The sequence below is a fragment of the Phaethon aethereus genome (genome assembly GCF_964289735.1).
Source record: "Phaethon aethereus genome assembly, chromosome: 4".
Classification (NCBI taxonomy): Eukaryota; Metazoa; Chordata; class Aves; order Phaethontiformes; family Phaethontidae; genus Phaethon; species Phaethon aethereus.
Genome location: NC_138578.1, coordinates 73,859,102 through 73,878,691, shown reverse-complemented (window position 1 = coordinate 73,878,691; position 19,590 = coordinate 73,859,102). Strand labels below are relative to the sequence as shown.

The window sequence follows — 19,590 nt, the reverse complement described above, 5'->3', positions numbered from 1 at the left end:
ACACACGCACACAACACGCACGCCCAGGCACCGGCAGCGGCCGGCCCCGCCGCGCTCCGCGCTTCCCTCGCGGAAATCCCACTTGGCGTGGCGCTCCTCCAATCGCAGGATTCCCCCTCGCGTGTCCACCGTTTAACTCGCATGACATTTTTATTTCGTTATTATCGTTTTCGCGCAGAATCCGGCGCCTCCGATGGGTTGTCGGGTTGCTTTTTTTTTTTTTTTCCCTCCCCGTTCCCTTCCCCTCCTCTCCCTCCCCCCTCCCCTCCTAGCTTGCAGGAAATGATGGCAAACCGCGATCTGAAATGATTACTCCGGAAAAAAAACCTTTTATACCAGGAGAGCATCCACGGGGCTAAGCAGAGGCAGGAGGCGGCCGCGGGGCAGCGGGGAGCCGAGGAGCCAGCCGCCGGTGGAGCCGGGACCCCCTCCCCTCCTCCTCCTCCTCCCGCAGCTCTTTCCGACGATGCCAGACGAAGCCACGGAAAACGCCGGCTCCACCTCCGCCCGCGTCTCGTCCTTCTTCATCGAGGACCTGCTGGGCACCGAGGGCACGGCGGGCGGCGGGGCGCGGCGGGCGGCGGCGGGCGGCGGCGGCGGCCGCGGGGGGCCGCGCTGCGGGCCGCGCTCCCCGCTGCGCCTCGGCGCCCCGGGCTGCCCCCTCCGCGACGCCGCCGTCGGCTGGTACCGCCGAGCGCACGCCGCCTTCCTGGGCTGCGCCAGCCCCGACAGTAAGTCGCCTTTCCCTACCCTTAGTCGCCGGGCCCGGCCGGGGCTGGGGCTCGGGGGGGTGGTGGGGGTGTCTCGAGGGGGGGGTCCGGTCCCGCCGCGGCCCTAGGGACAGGCACAGAGGGGGATGCTCGGGGTGCCCCGCAGCCCTGGCCCTGCCTCCCCGATTTCGGCCGCCCGGGGCAAATCCCCGTGAACGCGCACGGTGCGCCAGGCACCTGGAGCCTCCAAAACGTAAACAGCTGGGGTTACTGGCTCGCTCGGGGAATCTATTCTTTCCTTTTTATTTTCCCCTTTTTCTTTTTTTTTTCCCCTTCAAGAAGGGGGGGTCTTGGCTGGTTGTGACGACCCGGCAGGCCGGAGAGCCGGGCCGGGGGAGCGGCGGCTGGACTGGGCCCCGACCGCCCCCCACACACCGGCCTGCCATGGCAGGGACCTCGCAGGAACAGGCGCTGGAGGAGAAGCCTGGGTGCAGGGGCAGAAATGAACATCTGAAAAAGTTTACGGGCTGCGATCAGTGGTTATTTTTATCCTGATAGAAAAAATATTGTCCCTCGGCGCATCTCTTTGATTCTATACGAGCCTGTAGAGTTGGCGCGATTGCTCAATAAGGAAAGGAGGCGTGATCTGTAATCCAAAGAGCTTCTTTTTACAATGATGAGTTTATTAATATTTTTAATTTATCTCAAAAGTACATCTAGAAACAGAAAGCCACTCAAGAAACAACTGCCTTGTTTTTCTCCCTCTTCTTTTTCTGTTTTGTTTTTTGTTGGTCTGTAAAGAGTAGGAAATAATTTTTTTTCCTCCTTTAAAACTGCAAATGGAAAGCACAACGTTGGAAACTCCACGGAGACACGCAGGGAGGCATTGTCCCGATACTAGACTAGCTGACTCCATCCATTTGGCTTATGAAGTTCAAGATAACGTGAAGAGAAAATATTTCTTTCTTACCTCCCTTTATATAGATACACGCACTACTGTGCTTACCCCCCCTTACACACACCGATATGCTTACATAGGTACTTGTAAGTATATATGTGTACATGTGTGTAAATGTATACACGTGTGTGAGTACACATTTATTCATATGTGTACACCCGTATACATAGTGTGTGTATATATACACAGAGTATTGCATATGCAGAGTATAGATATCTCTATACATATGTACGTGTGTGTATGCATATACATCTACGCTTATATTTATATCTAAAGGTATATGTAAGTTTTATACACGTATATGTGTGCGTACAGGTATGGGCGTACATTTAGATGTGCATACACACCCGCACGTACAGGAGTATGTACGTAGATGGGCATACGCCTATATGAGTGAAGTGCAATCTCGGTGAGTCTATAAGCACGCTTGCGCGTGCGTGCATGTACTCACAAATATTTGGGAGTTTCTCGCAGGAGACGGAGCCGCGGTGGGAGCCTCGGTCCGGGCTCCTGGCCCCTCGGGCGGCCCCGGTACCCTGTCCTTGCTCTCTCCGCAGCCGCGGTATTTTCTCTCCCGCTGAGCGGGGCGAGGGGCCGGGAGCTCCCTGCGGGTCAGCGGGCGACTGGGCGATGCCCCTCAACCCCCGCCGCCCCACTGCCCAGCCCTCTGCCTCTCTCCGCAGCCAGCGACCGGGACTCGCCCGAGCCGCCCGAGGAGCCGGCGGAGCGGGCGGGCGGCGGCGGGCGGGCGGCGGCGCGGGGCCCGGCGGGCGGGCGGCCGGGGCCGGGCGGCCGTGAGGAGGAGGAGGAGCGGGGCGAGGAACCGGGAGAGCCGGAGCAACGCGCCGCCGGCCGCAAGAAGAAGACGCGCACGGTGTTCAGCCGCAGCCAGGTCTTCCAGCTGGAGTCCACCTTCGACGTGAAGCGCTACCTGAGCAGCTCGGAGCGGGCCGGGCTGGCCGCCTCGCTGCACCTCACCGAGACCCAGGTGAAGATCTGGTTCCAGAACCGCCGCAACAAGTGGAAGCGGCAGCTGGCCGCCGACCTGGAGGCGGCCAACCTCTCCCACGCCGCCCAAAGGATAGTGCGGGTCCCCATTTTGTACCACGAGAACTCGCCGGCCAGCGCCTTGGGCTTCACCCTGCCCCACATGTCGCCCCCCTTGGTGGGCTTCTCCAGCGGCGTCAGCTACCCCCTGGGCACCTTCCCCGCCGCCTCCCTCCCGTTCCTACGGTCGCAGATGACAGGACTCGTCTGAGCGCCCACCTGTGCCGGGACCGCGGCCCCCGCGACCCCTCCCCGGCTTCCAGCTCCACCCCCGCCCTCCCCGGACTTTTTATTTCCAATTTACACGTTTCTCGATTTTTCTGCTTTTTGACTTTTTTTTTTTTAAACGTGCAATAAACTTACTTTTGGGGTAAACTCGGAGCGACGCGCAGCAGCCGGAGGGAACGGAAAGGACTACGCGGACCCCAACCATCAGCCGGGAGCGGGCCGGGGGGCTCCCCCCGCCGCGCATCCAAAGAAAATGCAGCCCGGTGGCAGCGGCAAAGCCCGCCCGCCGCCTCGGCCCCGGGGTGACACAGACCGGCGTTTTTCGGAGGGCAGAAGCCCCCCAGACCCTCTCCCCCCACACCTCCCCGCAGAGCTGCCGAGCGTGAGACGAATGTACGGAACCGCCGGGGCCGCTCCCCGGCCCCGCCGCCCCCGCCCCACGGGCGGCGAAGCCTCGGGGCCCCCGCCGCGGCCGTGGGACCTTCCTCGGGCCCTCCGCTGCCGGGGAAACCCTCCATTTTCCCCGCTTGCCGCGGCTGCTCTCCGCGCAGAGCGGGGGGCCCGGCGGATCCCCGCCTCCAGCAGCTTCTCCAGGGCCCTTTGTTTCAGCCACTAAATCCGTGCAGATTTTTCCCCCCCTTCCTCCGTTGCTACTCTTCGTTTTCCTACGATCGATACCCAAGCATGTGCGGATGCCCCTGGTCCTTCTCGGTGCAGGCTTTCTGATTTGAAACAACTCGAAGGCAAATTGTTCGAATTAATTCGCCCCGCTGAAGTCAGAGCTGTGAGGATTCTGTTTCTTTCTTATCGTTTTATTCCTTGACAAACTGTCGGCTAAAAAAATTTACATAGAAATATCTCTCAACATACTGTGATTTACCAGTGGGTTTGCCACTTATGTCCGTCTCCTGAGGAGGCTGAGCAAAAGGCACCTCGGCTTGTCTGTCTCTTACGGGATCGGTTAGTGTAATCGATTAATAGTTCGCACTGGCAATTAAAAAGGAAGAAAAATAATCAGATGGCGGCAGACTGGGGAGTTGTATGGCTAGTTATGCAAGCTAACCTGTAATGTGATATTATATGAAGTATTATGCATGCCAAGCTACTTTTTTTCCTTTAATAACTGGTTTGTTTCCCCCTCTCTACCCACTGCTAAAATGAATATCGGGTCCATCATTGTTTCTCAAGGTTTGAATTTCTTTTTCCGAATATGAAGGGGGAAATGACCTTATAAAACTCAGCCCTGTTGGAAGGTCAAGCTTTGATCGTACGTTTTAGGGCATAATCAGACGTAATTGAACCGACCAGCTCGGAGCACTCGGTGTCCCCGCAGGGAAAGCTGGGTCCTGGATCTACTGGGGTACGTGCATGCGGACCTGTCCCCAGTGAAGGAAGAGCGATCTAATTTTTATTGTTTCCTGCGCTTTGCGTTATATTTGGAGCAATCTCACGGTTTCTTGTTATGAAATCGATCGGCGAGATGCGGCGGATCTTCAGCTTTGATACGAAACCTGAGAAGAAGGGTCAGGGGCGGATTATAACCCCCTCCACCGCTTTTTTTTAACTCTTTTTTTTTTTTTTTTTTTTCCCCTCGCTTTGGCCTGAAACACGGCTCTGGGCATAAGCCTGCACAGTTGAAGGCAGGACGCTGAAATCCTCAAAACCACTCGAGAATGAAATAAATATATATTTTCCGGGTTCCTGAGAAAAGCGCTCACTTTGCCGGGATGCTCGTTTCGACTTGAGCCCCGTTTCTGGGACTTTATTTTTTTTTTTTTTTATTTGCTCTGAAATCCCTCGTCTCACTCGGGGACGTCTTCGCCAGTTGTTTTCTTTGCATATCCGTCAGACACCCGAATCTGGGGCGAAAACTTTTGCAGCCTGATCCCCGAGCAGTGTGAGGAGGACGGGGAAGCGGAGGGGTTGGGGGTGCCGGTGCTCCGGACGGGACCCGCCGCCCTCGGGGGGAGCAGCTGGGGCGGACTTCAGCCTTTTCATGTGCTAAGGGAGTGACTTGGGGCGATGTTTCTTCCTCTGGGCTCCAACACTTTATTTGATACCGTTCAGAGCCTGGCTACCCCTGGAAGAAAGCGGCCAGACCGTTTCCCCAGCCGTATCCAGCCCCCCAGATCTCCCAGTGTTCCCTACTGGAGTGAAATCCTGACTCACTACAGTCATATCAGAGTAGATTGTAATCCAACGCGAAACTTAACACGCCTGCCACTCTCCACATGCCTTTTCTTTGGAGTAACATATGAGATTATTATACTTCTGATTCTACTAAATATTCTTTTCTTGAAGTTGAGTAACTGGCAGGGCTAAATGATCAATCGGGTTTTTAAAATGTGTTTGGACATTAGTTTGTTTGTTTTTTTAAAGATGTGCTGATTATATCAATAAACAGATTTTTTTTCATACACTGTATTTGTAACTTATGATCATAGTAAAATATTAAAAGGTGCAAGACGTGAATTCGTCTAAGAAAAAGTGCTTACTTATGCCTTATTCTGTACATGCAGAAAATGCTTTATAGTGTCTTATTAAAAGTATGTGCTGAAAGTAGGAACATATACACCTCAGGTTTCTTTACCTCGTAGCTTTTTTAATTACGCTTTTCACTGTAGCTGAGGGCAAGCAATTCCTGCAGGGTGCAGGGGAACAGCTAGCAGAAGACTTAGTCACTCCTTAGTACTTTGGCGATTTCAAAGCAGGCAAAAAAAAAACCCCAAAACCAACCAAAACCCACGCCCACCCCTCAAATCGGGACAGCAGATTCCTCGCAGGTTTCTTCCGCGTGTATATTTTTTATTAAACAAATCAAAGAGGTGAGAGTCAAGCTTTGTGCTTCTTCTGCAAAAGACAATGTTCTAAGAAAAAAGTTGACGGACTGTAAAGCTCAAAATAGATTCTCAAAGGCTATTTGCGACATATAGAAACATACGTTGCTGTTTTATAGATCAAAGCAGCAGAATAGCTTTAAAATAAATCCAGTTATACTACAGCTGTAATATTATTATGCGGCATAAATCCTTGTCTGTTGACATTTATTTAATGAATGTCACTACAACAGCTTAGCTAGATGGCACTCCAGAGGCGAGGCAAAGGAAAACCTTGCCAGACTACTTGCAAAGATAACTTGTGTTTATTGGAGGCTGATAAAAATAATTAGCGAAAAGATTTTTTTTTATTAAGCAAACCAAACGAAAATCAAAATACTATCTAAACTGACCTTCTGAAATAAATTCCTGGTGTAGCTGCAGTAAGATGTTATTATTAATTACACTTTAAGTGAAAAGGATCGATAAAGCACCTTGTTAAATGGCTACTTTGCAAATGGTACGTTGCTCACCGCCTTAAGATGGCCTATAACTTTTCTCGTAGGCACGGGTCTAAAATATTCATGCAAATCAATACTTGATAAATCTCATAGGTGCGCGCTGGCTCCACTGTTGAACAATATATTTGGATCGATTCCCCCTCCCTCCCCCCTTTTATACTGCATTACTTCGGAACAGTCTGTCTCTGCCCCTGCGAATGTGCCCGCCGGGCGGGGAGCGCGTCCCGCCCCCGCCGTCGATCGAAGGGAGACGCGCTCCGGACTTCGGCGGGCGATTTAGCGGAGTATTTAGTGCTCTCAGTCTCAGATTAGACCCAGGCAATATTCTTACATTTCCCGTCCCATTCCCGATGAATATAACTTTATGAGTTATATTCATCGGGAATGGGACGGGAAATGTAAGAATATTATGGCGGATTTCTTAATGCTTCTTTTAAATGTCCTGAGTTTCTCAAGTCTTCTTACGGATCCTACGTTTTAATTTCTGTGTTGTGAGACACATGAATGTCCATTAAGGAGATATTCATGAAAATCTAGATGTGCGCCTAAAATTTAAAGCTTTTTCCTCTCCTCTCCTCTCTTCTCCTCTCCTCTCCTCTCCTCCTCTCTTTAGCAATTCCAGTTTACCGAACAGCTGAGAATTACTAGCTTTATTGGGAAATCCCCTCTAGGATTTTAACCGCACGCCTCTCCTATCAAGTGCAGAGGTTGCAGGAAGGCGATTTAGCTGAGTACTTTGAACTGGCTTCAGAGGGGAACAAAACGTTTCGAGAGGGATGCTCTGTGACCCCGGGGGGGTCACTACAGAGCCAAATCCGCCTGTGTCCCTCACCTCTGGCATGGAGGAGCCGGCTTGGCACGCTCAAGTCCCCCGAAACGCCTCTTTATGTGTGGCACTTGTAGCTGCCTTCCCGTGGGACTCCAGGGAGGGTTGTTTTCCAGCTAGTGAAACCGTTTTCTGCCCCCTCCCTTCCTGCCCGAGGTGCCCGGCGCAGGGCTGCCTGCGCCCGGGGAGTGCGAAGACCGCAGCGGCGATTTACACCCAGTTACTGCGAAATCCGGTTTCTTTTAGCAGCGTCGAGGTAGCTCCAGCCGCCTGGTTGTTCTGATGAACTTTTCAGACAGCTCTCGCCCAGTCTGTCCCGGGGGAACTGCGGGATCCTTGAGGCCGGTTGTAAGGTGCCGGTGGGAGTGCAGTTACGAGGGTCCTATTTGCAAGGGGACGTGAAAGCCAGAGAGGGCCTGTCTTACCCTCCAGTACGTCGGGAGGTAACGCAAGCCCGATTCTGTAAGCTAAGCAAACCCGGGACTCTCTGGCGTTTCTCTAGAACCTAATCAGATTTCATTTCCATCCGATTTAGATTTAGAGAAGGAGACTTTCTGTGCTCTGAGCTAAAATGGAAATAAAACACGCATGCCGGGTGATTTCTGGTAAAAAGCTTTCCCAGGTAAAAGGTTTCCACTCAGCATGATGTTAGCTTCTACTGCAGGAATATATTATTCGAAGAAAAGTGTTCGCCCTTCGTGGGTTGCCACTGAGCGGTATCGGCCTCCGTGTACCGTGTACATGTCCCAGGCGATAGGATTCCTCCCAGATAAAATACAAATGAAGCGCGCGATTAAAAGGTACCAGTGTTGGAAAATCTCTACCTATTGTAAGGAAAATTGTTGCTTTTAAGCGGAGTGATTGAGCTCCTTGTCCGACGGCCTTTCGGAGCCTGCGGGGTGATCTGCGATGGTGCAGCGCAGTGCTGCGGAGTCGACCCGTGCTGGACCCCGCCTTGGGCAGCGAGACCCCCCCCTTCACTGGCTCAGCCCCGGGCAGCTGATCCTCACCGAAAACGGAGCCTCCGCCCGCGGCTGTGCTCCCCATGCCCCGGGAGCCAGTCACTCGGAAAAAACCTCTGACTTTTGGCAAGGTCTCTCGCCCCGTCGCCCCGTCGGACAGAGCCCCCCCCCCAGCAGCTCGGGGCCAGATGCGGACGGGCTGGGGGCTCGGAGGTTTGCTGGGGCTCTGGAGAGGGTCCGAGGGGCTCCTTTCCCGCCCCCCTCGGCAGAGCTCCTTCCCTGGGAGTGCACTTTGCAGGCAGTTGTCTGGGGTTTGCAGGATACGGGTCTACCTGTTGGCATGCGGAGCCAAGTCTTTGTCACTCCCCCTAAAGATAAAGGGGGCCCTAGCAGAGGGCGTGAGGAGCCCGGTTACAGATCTGGCTTGTAGGACTCGTTGCAGGGGCGGCCCCTGAGGTCCCCCATCCTCTTGTTGACAGTGAATTATTTCCAACCTGCCTGAGCGGCCGGGGAGGTCGGGGAACTGTAGTGTGTTCCCCCACTGCACAGAGGGGAAAAAAAAAAATCGGTTTTTGTAAAGCGGCCAAATGGGGCTGGGGAAGGACAGACCTTTCCCGGCGGACTGTTACCGGGCTGGATCTCCCAAGGCTGGGCTTGGACTGCTCGGGGAGTGGAGAGGGCCGCGGTGAAAAATAGAAGGCCATAAAACTCGTGTCTCCTTCCTCAATATCCTTCTTATGTTCTGCCTTCTTCAAGTTTTCCTTTTTCTCCTAAGAAAATGTCTTCCAGGAAAACACACTGAGTCAATGCATTTGCTGTTTAAGATGGATCTTTGCGGGACTAAAAGGGAAATGCTTTGCAGCAAGAACAGATGAGAGCACCTGGGACGTGCCTCACTCACAGGCAGTGGCAAGGGAGACCGAGACAGGAGGCAAAGACCGACCCGACCTGGCATCCAAGTCTCACATTGCTCCAAGTTTTACCAGCTCACAGGGAATTTCTTAATTTATCTTTTCAGCTGCTTCTTCGCATTTTGTACAGCTGTTCCCTGTCCCTTCTCTCGTCCTATCGTTTTCTTTTAAATGGGACATTTCTCTCCACCAGAATCACCGGTTTCTACTGGAGATTGCAAGACAAATGCCACGAATAGGGCATTTGGCCAATAACGGTGTTGATGGAAGACGGAGATATATATATATATATTTTTTTTTTTTTTCCTGGTGGAAAATATACAACTCTCCAGCAGACGGCTGGGTTAAAATCTGAGTGCATTTATAAAGTGAAACAAATTTTTATGAAAAAGAGCTGAAACTCTCTCTCTCTCAAGTACCAGCGCGTTAAAGTTTAATGCAGTCCAAAGCCTTAAGATGCCCTGGTTTTAGTTCAGGGAATCTCTGGCATCACAATATTTAAGAGCCTGCCAGCACTTTTATTGTCAACTCTTTTTCAAGGGCTTCTCGCTTGCCCTTAGCAGTTTTCATGGTGGAAACCTCGAGATTCGGAGTAAAGGCCTCTTAAGAGCTGATTGGGAACATTTCCCTGGCTTTACACAGGGGTGCAAGGAAGGAGAAGGTTCCCTGCCATCCACAACTGATGGTGGCTCTAAGGCAGCTGGATGCCCTGCCCTGAGTAGCACAAGTGGTTTGTGAAACGTTGCAGTGCTGGTAGGTAGTGGGGAGCAAAAGTTCTCCAGGTAATACAGAAACACACCGATCCTTCCCCAAGCACAGGCGAGAGCTTCTCCATCCTCCAGCATACTTGGATATACCTGCAAGACCCAGCCAGCACTTTCTCACCCTTCCCGTAGCAAGTGCAGGGTCTCAAACAGCTTTTAGCTCTTGAGAACAACAGAAGAGTTCTGCAGACACGCGAGGAGAGGGTGGTGGATTTTGGGGTGGCCTGACACCGTGGGGGTCCCCAGGAGGACTTTCTCCCCAGGGGAACTCTTCATATTCAGCCTGAGGATCTGCAGGTGGAAGGATCACAGGGAAGGGGCCCAGGCTGTATGAATTACTCTTCCCCAGGGCCCCCCCATCCCCTTACAACAGCATCGATAATCTGCAGCAAATGCCCTCAGCAGACTCTCTGGGGTCGTGCCAGGTGCTGTACAAACACACGGAAATGTCTTGCCGGCTCCCAGCTTCCCCTTTCCCTCCTACCCTCTCTCACCGCCATCACTGCCTTTCCTTGTCGCATTCCCCCGCTCTCATTTCCAGGCCTCTCCCTCCATCCTTCTCCTTCACTTAGAGACCTCCCTCCTGCCGTCACACCTCTCTTTGCCTTTCCCGTGGGCTCTTTCGGGCCTGGCTCTGCCTCCCCCTCCCCAAGCAGTGAAGGGCCTGGGCAAAGGGGCAGCCAGCCCTGCCGACCCCCTCGGGGCGCGCACGTCCCGGGCACCGAGGGAAGAGGCACCCCGGCGTGCTCCCCCCACCCCTTCCTCCCCGCTCCCGTCCAGCTCCTGCTCCTTTTTCCTCCTCGCTCCCTCTCTTCCCTGCAGCCTGCCCTCCCTCTCTCCCCTCCCTGCACCGCTCCCCCCGCCCTCCTTCTAGCTCCATCCCCGCCCTCCGCCGCCCCAACCCCTCCTCTCTCCCCACCGGCCCATCCTTCCCTCCGCCCCGGCTGCCGCAGCCAGTCCTGCGGCTCGGCTCGGCTCGTCATGGTGCAGCTCGGGGGCGGCCGCCGAGCCCCACCGCCGGCCCCGGCCGCGCCGCCGGCCTTCAGCATCGACAGTATCCTGCAGCCCGGCCCCCGCCGCCAGGCCCGCTGCGCGCTGCCGGAGGAGGAGGAGGAAGAGGGGCCTGCGGAGCAAGACCCCAGTAACGGCTCCAGCAACTCGGGTACAGAGCCGGCAGCCCGCCTCAGGCTGTCTTGCACGTCGGGTCGCAGCCCGGGCCCCATTCAGGCCGCGGCCCGGCTCCCGGCGGGGCTCTGTCCCGGGCCGCTCCAGCGCCGCCGGGCCGGGGCCGGGGCCGCGGCCGCGCACACGCCCACGCAGACAATCACGCACACGCTCACGCAGCCGCGGCGCCCAGGCAGCCGGAGGAGGAAGGGCGGCTCCGCGGCCGGACGGGAGGAGATGCCGCCGGCACACGCACACTCTCACGCACCAACCTGCTTCCAGGGGCTTTTCCAGGGTGTTTGACCCACCTCCCCGCCGCCTCGGTTGGCTGTCCCGTGTCCGGGAGTCCCTGGCTGCCCTGGCATACAGCTGGGAGAGACATTTCCTTACATCCTTACTGGAAGCTCCTTACCCTTCTCCCCTCTGAAGGGTGCGGGGGCGGCCGTGGCCAGCTCTCGGCAACCCCCTCCCCATCTTGCCGACCCCCCCGGCCTCGGCCCCGCTACCCAGACCTCAGCCGGGCCGTGCGTGCGTGCGTGCGGGGCGGGGGTGCGGGCGGCGGCGGGGGCTGATCCTGTGCTTTGCCGTTGCAGGCAGCGAGCCCCGCCGGCTGCGGGCGCAAGGGACGAGCCGCGGCCTCCGCCCGGAGGCCGCGGGCGGCGGCGGTGCGGGCACCCCACTGCCCGCGGAGGGGCTGCGCGGACCCCGGCAGCCGCCGCGGGAGGCCGGGAGCTGCGGTGGGGAGAGCGGCAGGTTGCCGGCGGCGGGCGGCAGGAAGAAGACGCGGACCATCTTCTCCAAGAGCCAGGTCTTCCAGCTGGAGTCCACCTTCGACGTGAAGCGCTACCTGAGCAGCGCCGAGCGGGCCGGACTGGCCGCCGCACTGCACCTCACCGAGACCCAGGTGAAGATCTGGTTCCAGAACCGCCGCAACAAGCTCAAGCGACAGATGTCGGCGGAGCCCGAGGGGCCGGGGCCGGCGGAGCCCCCCGGGGAGCCGCCGCCCCCCGTCGCCGCCGCGGCTCTCTCCTTCCCGGCCCTTTACAAGGACAGCACCTTGCTCAGCCGCTGCTTGCTGCCGCTGCCCTTCCCACTGCTCTACCCGGGCAGCGCCATCCCCTACCTCTGCCTCCCCGGGCCGGGCAAACACTTCAGCCTGGTGGACGGGGACGTATAGCCTCTCCTCCCCCGGGCCCCGACTTTCTTCTTGTCGGGGGCCGCCCCGATGTTATTTATGCCCCCAGCTGTGTCGGTGGGGTGTCCGCCTTCGCCACAGCCGGAGGCAGCCGCCCCCCGGCCCACGGCGGAGCCGCCTGGGCTCCCCCCAGGCGTGTCCGTGGGCCGCCGACACGTTGTTAAAGCCTGAAAGGGCGCTGCCAGCCCGCCCTCGCTCTTGCAGCGCTTTTTCTCTGGTCAGTACGGAGGAGATAACACGGAGCCACCAAAGAAACCGGGATGTGTTCTGTCTCCCTCCCAAATTATCCCGTGCCCATATTCCAGGGGAGACTATCCTCTGCCTCAGCCCACGGGGACTGCGTCACCGCGTCTGCCCCAGCGCCGTGGCCGTCGCTGTGCCGTGAACCGAGTCACTTTTAATACAGCTTGCTAAAAGCGAAGGCCGCGATGTGCTCCTCTCTCTCAAACTCTCCACCTCTGGTATCCCTCAGATTAACTTCTCCCCATCTTTGACATTATCAAAACGTAGACACCTTTCCTCAGATCTGGTTCTTAAACTGTGGCTTCTCCGAATTTTTTTTTTCCCCCCTCCGGAAAAAATCCAAGCTCTCTCTCTCACACTTTTTCTGCTAACTGGTTCTCAAACTGTCTCGTCTGATGCTTTTGCAGAACAAGACAAGCTGTCTCTCATATTTCTTGTGCTAACCCCACCCCCCAAAGTCTTGTGGGACAATTTTATCTGCTATCCTGGAGTAAAGAAGTGTTGGGGTTTTTTTCCATACATTTCCAAACGCATTTGTCGTCCTTTGGTTTCCAAGTTCACACGCTTTATATTCAAAGGTTGGAAATAAACCCTTTCAGAAAGCTGAAATGCATGCCTTTTCCATACAGTTCCTTCTGGGCAGTATCAAACGAAAAATATTGCCTAGAGTGCATCGAAGGTTTTTATTTTAAAAATAAAGGTTAAAAACACAATCATGGCGTTACGAAATTCAGCCGTGCGTGCGAGAAAGGGCAACTTGTCGAGTTTCCCCCTGGCAAAAAAAAAGCAACAGGCTTTTCGGCTAGATAAGAACTTGGGCTTTTTTCCCTTTCTTTCCTCCACTCTTGTTCCATTTGTCTTTCCGTGGGCAATTAATACAGACGCACAGCGAACCTCCGTGCCGGTGCCTGGTCAGCCCGGGGAGGAGACCCGGGCGCAAGCGGGAGCCCCGCGGCTCAAAAGCCGCTGTTATGATTTACTTCCCAGCCGGGCAAGTGCCGCTGCAGGGACGGCGGCCGGGTGTGATGCAGCCGGGAGCCGGTGCCGGGGCAGTCCCTGCGCCCGCCGAGCTCTGGGAAGCGGCTTCAGCTGCTGTGTGAAGGGTTCTCACGGCTGCGATGGGCTGGGAGCGTTGTGTGACCTCTCCTCTCGCTTCTTAATCGGTCCCGAATTAGTGTCAAGTAGCAGGAGGAGTCTCACTGGGTGCCTTGCTCTGGAAAACCCAGAAATATTACAGAGGCCGTTGCGAGGATGGCGTAATGAAGCGGAGACGCTGAAGGGGACCTGCTGGATGCACTTCTCGGCGCAGGTTCCCCCAAACTGCTGCTCCCGGGAAGGTGCAGACGACGGGTTAACGGCTTGGGTCACACGACCGACCCCTCTTTTCTGACCTGACTTTATAATGGTAGTTCAAGAAATTAAGATCCTCTGAGTCTGCGACTTACTCCGTGGCTAAAAACGTTTGGAGACAACATACAAGCGATGACGTCCTTATGTCCGAGGATGATGTGATAGGGCTCGTGTGTGCCTGTATCGGAACCCCTCTTTGGTTGCTACTTCTAGTATTTCCAGTGTCAATACACTCTTACCTGACTACTGTCAGGAGATTAATCAATACTAAGAGAGGCAAATCCAGCTTTTTTCCAAATCCCTAACGGTGGAAGTTTGATCAGACGCAGCAGCTATCCACTAAGGTCCCTTTCTTTAGTTCTTTAACATGGAACTAAAACTAATTTAAAGAAACTGCCCTTCCACATAACTGCAGCCTCAGATGTCTCCTTAGTGAAAGATAATTATATAAGAAGTGGCTACGCGGCAATTAATCTACTTTTCACCTCATTTATCAAACCATTTTCAGTTCTATTCGTCTCTCTGTTTTATCAATTTGCGGTCCGAATTGTTTCTGGAGTTACAGAGGCAACTGAAAGAAAATACGGACCTAAAAAACAGAGCGAGTTATTTTAAAATAAAACCAGAAAGAGGTCTCCTGCCTGCCGTGGTTCCAGTGCAGCGTCCGACTTCATAACTTGCTGCCGACCAACTCCAAAGCTATGGTCATTAGGAGTTAATATTGCCATCGGTGGGCGCCTGAAACACCCGGGTAGCTTCAGAAAGTAAATAACCATCCCGAAATGCTCATCTCCCATCAAGATACAACTGCTGGTATCGAGGTCATTGGCCAAAAATATTAATCACAGTGTTGCTACTCAGTGTAACACGGCCAGTGGTGAGATGGTTTTCTCTGAAGAAAAGTTCACGATGTATCAGGATTCCCGGCTGAGCAGTCGCTGCTGATGACACTAAATATTACTGACATTTCTTTTAGAGCTTAAAACAGTTGCATTTGCAACTATAAATCGTTCCTACTAAACAAAACATTGCTACTAGCTATGGTACGGCGGGAGATTAGTACTGGCTAACGTATTGATACATACTATACTTTAAAAAATGAAACAAACCGCAACAAAACTAAACAGAAAACCCTCTGTAAGAGCTTGCAAACAGTTTTAGTTAGAAGAAAAAAAAAAACAAACCCAAAATCCCTAAAAACGAAACAGTGCCAGAACTGATTAGTTGGTGGAGCTGAGATTTAAAAACGTGCTGTTAAAGTTTGACATGATGAAAAGATATAGTGCAGCTGGGTGAGAAGGGGGTGGAAGACATGATGTGATTCCATATTGAAGGGATTCTCTATTAAAAGCTCATATACAGTGCTGGGTTTTTTTTTGGTGGGGTTTTTTTTTTTTTTTTTGGTTTTTTTTTTGCATTAGAAGAACAACTAGAGGCCCTACCTGTGCTGGGAGATCCTTTGCGTTAGGCATGGCACATATGTAATGACAGCCTACCCCAGAATACTTTATAAACTGAGTAGAAAAGATAGATATGGCAAAAACCTGGCCCCTGAACCTTCCAGAAGAAGGATCATAATCAAACACAACCTTTCTCATCAGGAAAATATATTTCAAAAACAGTTGGATACATAACCTAAATGTATTGCTCATGAAAGAGTGCAATACAAGGGCTTAAAAAAGCTGCTTCATCTCTCTCTCCTCCATGTCTTCAGAAAAGCCCCAGATGGCTGTTTCTAAGTGCAGCATCTCCAGGAAACTTGATTTTCATCTCACCTGTGATGTAAAATTCCCTGGGATTAGGATGATCAATCACACTGCTGCATGTGGCAGTTTTCTCATTCAAGAGCACGCCGAGAATTAGACGATCCAACTATTCTGATGTAGAGTAAGTCTTCTCGCTCAGCTGCTCTGTTGGAAGGTTTTGCAAAACTCCCCTAGCACTGGTTTCGCCCTGGAGTCTCCTGATCAGAAGGCTGAACCAGGCACTTGCTACTGTTTTGTTTTGCTTTCTGTTCTCTAATCACTGTGTACATAGACATCTTTATGGACCAGCACAAGGACCTTGTGCCAGCCCTTCTCATCCTCTCCCCTGCTATTTGGACTTCTGCTCCTAATCAGGCTGGTGCTCATGTCCACAAGGTGAGGGAAGGTACGGTACAGAGCAGACTATAGAGAGAATAGTTGTGCAGCCTTGCCAGGGGTTGATATGGAATAAAGAAAACTCTCCTTCTGCTTTTCCCCTGCTCCAGGGTTTTTTTTTTTTCTTTTTTTTTTTTTAAATTTATTTGGTAAACCTGCAATGGTAGCTTGTCTTTCCTTTTTTAAGGAAAGGGTTGAACCTTTTGTATGTTCATAAGCAGAAGTAGGGCTTCATCCACCTAGAAGAAGCCTTGCAGCACTACCCCAAAATATAGTGTTCTTTCATGTTCTGCAAGGAAGTCACCATTGGATGTACATGACTAGAATTAGGAAGAGAAAGAAGAGTCATATCCTTACCTCCTAGGGCAGACTCATTTGAATCTAGGCAAGATAGGAATTTAAGAAAGATAAGAATTCATTACAGCATCACAGAAAAGGCACAACATTGATCATCCAAAATCATCATGAACAAGAAGAATCAGTTTGGAGTGGGACGCAGTAAAAATGCTTTCTTTCTTACAGTGGAGGTCCAACTGCACTTTTTTTCTTGAAAAGCCAGTAGTGTCTCTTCTCTGCCTCATTCTGTGAACGTATGTAGTGGGCTCGTTTTGCAGGTTAAACTTGGGCTGGGCCTGATTCTTCTTTCCCTTACAAATACATGGTTAGAAGTCAAGGGTGTGACCTCTAGAATATGTCAGACTTAGAGCTGAATTTGTGAGATTGAGCCCTTCAGATCTTTTCCTTTTTAACTTATGTAAAGTAGTAATATCCTCATAGTTATAATGTGAAATGGTAACCATATTGAAACAATGAGGTATGGATTTGCTGGAGAAGCTTGGAAAAAGGTGAAACTCATTGCTCCATGCATCTACATTTGCCTCAACACTGATGTTGAACATGTGCTTACATCATGAGATGTGATTGCTGACCAGTTCATCTGTCACTTTAAAGTAAATGTCATAAATAAATTGCTTAAAATAAAACCCTGGAAACTGTCTATTACTAAATATAAAGGCCAATAAACAGCATAGTAGCAGGAATATTTATCTTGTGTCCCATTCTGTGTTGCAGTACCTGGGAAATTCTCTGCCCCTAAAAGCAGGAAGCCTTTTATTTCAGAGAAGAATTAACTCTAGAGAAGGCAGTGTATTCTGGAATGGGAAATGGTTATTGCAACATAATCAGTGCACAGGGGGAGAATCATAGCTGCCTCTTCTCTGCTCTCAGCAAATCAATTGTGTTGGTACTGGTCTTCATATAAAATCCAACAGAGAACAGAAAACATTACCAGACATTCTAAGAAAAATGAAATGTAATGGAATGTCCAGTATGAAACAGCACAACATTCCCAGCTATATCATCAAAATCAAGTTATTGTGCATAAAAAGCAGTTGAGAATATATAAACAGAGAAAGTTGGCAAGATCAGAAAATCTGCAGTAACTTGCAGAAGGTACAAAGCAGGAGAGGAAGGCATAGACATGCCTGAAGAGGGCTCTAAAGACGGCCAAAGCATGGTTGTGGATAACAGATTTTCAGGTAGAAGTTTTGTGCTTGGCTGTTTTTAGGACCTAGTGGACAACGGAGGCTGCTTTTACAAGCAGGTATGTGGTCAGAGGGTCGGGAACCGCATCTGGAGTCAACAACCCAATATACAAAATCATGAGTCTACCAGGACCATTGGATCTTGTCTCAGGCCAGAATTGATGAGTGAGTTTGAGGACAAAGGCAGTGGCAGAGCTTTGAGTAAAGACCTCATTGTACAGACCCACATCTGGATTTCAGTTCCCCACAGTCTACTTTGGTCATGTGTGTCATTTGGGACAGTGACGTCTGAGTTGGTCCGGTTGGAGCAGAAGCTACACTAGTTTGCTCAAAACTTTTTCATCAGGTGTTTGTGAATCGTTACAGAGGAAGAAACGACACCTTACTAAGCAACAGCTACTTTCCCACAGTTTTGTTTTTTTCATTAGTTTCATACTCAGATTTACAGAGGTCAGAGGTATGACCTTTATAAAGGATGCACTCATATGAGAGAAAAACTGGGGAAGTTCTTCTTCATGGTCTTCTTCTACTAAACCTAATTGGATTTAAATTATTGAACCAGCATGGCTCTTCTCAAGTAAGGAAGGCATCCTAACAATTGTTGAAGATCAACACTTGATTGAATCTGTATCAGCTTTCATCCTGGCTCTCCTTCTAATATCTGCCAGAATCAGCCCTCCATTTCTTTCAACAGCCAGCTATAGGGTAGCTACAAGAACCTCTGTTCAGCCTGTAGATTTTCTCTAGGAACATTTAAAAGTTTTATTTGTGACCACCAGTGAGAAATGCAAAGCTACCCAAACAGCCAACACACCTGGAAAGATTGGTGTAAACTCTAGATCTTTCTAAGCATCATGAATGGAATATTTTACTGAAGAATAATCTCTTTATGCGATTATTCAGTCTTTTAAAAGTAACACCACTATTCAAATCAGAGTGGAGATTTGGCTACCAGCTAGTCGTAATGTTCTCTGAGTTCCAGACCTGTAGGAGATGTGTATCAACATACACATGTAGAGACTATACTCACTATAAAGTATATACTTCCTTAAGGTAGTCCTGACAACATAAATGTTCCTTATTTCTCATTTTTGTAAATAAGTGACTGTTACTGAAGTTGGAGTGAATCCTTTGTGTGAACAGATTAAGATCTGGACATCCCCATGTTCTTCCATGCAGACTGAGATTTATAATTATCTATACACTAATTCCTAGTCATCAGCTGAGTAAGTAACTGATGCTTATATATTTTGAGTTATAGTTGTATGTGTTTGAACAGATAATGGGACACTGAAAAGTGCTAAATGGTTAAGAAAGTTTTATTTATGGCAGTCTCTGACATTTTGTATGCGTAGGATTGTTTGACAACTTCTCTGACGCATACAGTGACATAACTATCTGTCTTTTTGTACAACACAACTGAAGCAATCTGGAGCTGTTACGGTATATTACTGTGTAATTTCAATGTTTGCTTAGAGAGTCATTAACATGAAATTATAGATGCAAAGGACTCTAATTACTCTGTCGGAAATGTTATGTGGTAGGATGTGCATGCGTTTTTAAAAGAGCCTGTAATTTGTATATTTGTAACTAAATATCTGCATTCAATTTCCGTTATTAGATAATTACTTCACATATGTGTCTATTTCCGCAGACTCCTAAACCTGACTTTTTAATGGATAAGGAGAATGGCACTAGTTTGTATATCCTTGTGTCAACAAGTTTTTAATAACCATGTAGTAAAAGTTGTAAAATCGGGATCCAGGCAAAACAGTTGAAAAGATAGCAGCTAAATTAAAAAAGAAGTATACTTGGCATCATGAATTTCCAGATTGCATCATAAAATCTGTGAAAAAGTACCTGGAAAATAAAGTTATATCTTCATACTTAGGAGCTCACAGAACTAAAAACATATCAAGCAACAACTGTTTCTTGATGTGTCCACGTTGTTATTTCACTAGATGAATTTTATCCTCAAAGAATAATTATTTTATTGAAAAGAAAATTTCTGATTTAGAAATACAAAATAGTTTGAAAAGAAGTATTAAGACTCTCAACTCAGTCATTCAGACAAATCCCATCTTTTATGAAGTCTCCCAGTAGCAGAAACACGATCTCTCAGTCATTTGCATGTGCCAAGAGAGACAGAGAATCTATAAGCATCGCTATCAGAAATAGCAGATGGCTGATACAGTTAGGACATCAATCCC

At 50.7% G+C, this 19,590-nt stretch overlaps 2 protein-coding genes across 2 annotated transcripts; both read left to right on the top strand.

The window, feature by feature from the left end:
* Positions 1-466: 466 nt before the first annotated feature.
* LOC309405059 (homeobox protein HMX1) lies at positions 467-3,568 on the top strand (the record flags this gene model as incomplete). The annotated part of the gene is made up of 2 exons (XM_081999742.1): positions 467-731; positions 2,352-3,568. The coding sequence occupies 2 exons, from the start codon at positions 467-469 to the stop codon at positions 2,924-2,926; spliced, it is 840 nt and encodes a 279-aa protein (XP_081855868.1). The 3' UTR covers positions 2,927-3,568.
* A 7,156-nt stretch (positions 3,569-10,724) lies between these two features.
* LOC309404968 (homeobox protein Nkx-2.6-like) lies at positions 10,725-12,084 on the top strand (the record flags this gene model as incomplete). Its single annotated transcript, XM_081999625.1, has 2 exons — positions 10,725-10,905; positions 11,501-12,084. 2 exons carry the CDS (start codon positions 10,725-10,727, stop codon positions 12,082-12,084), a joined length of 765 nt encoding a protein of 254 aa, XP_081855751.1.
* Between the last annotated feature and the right edge of the window lie 7,506 nt (positions 12,085-19,590).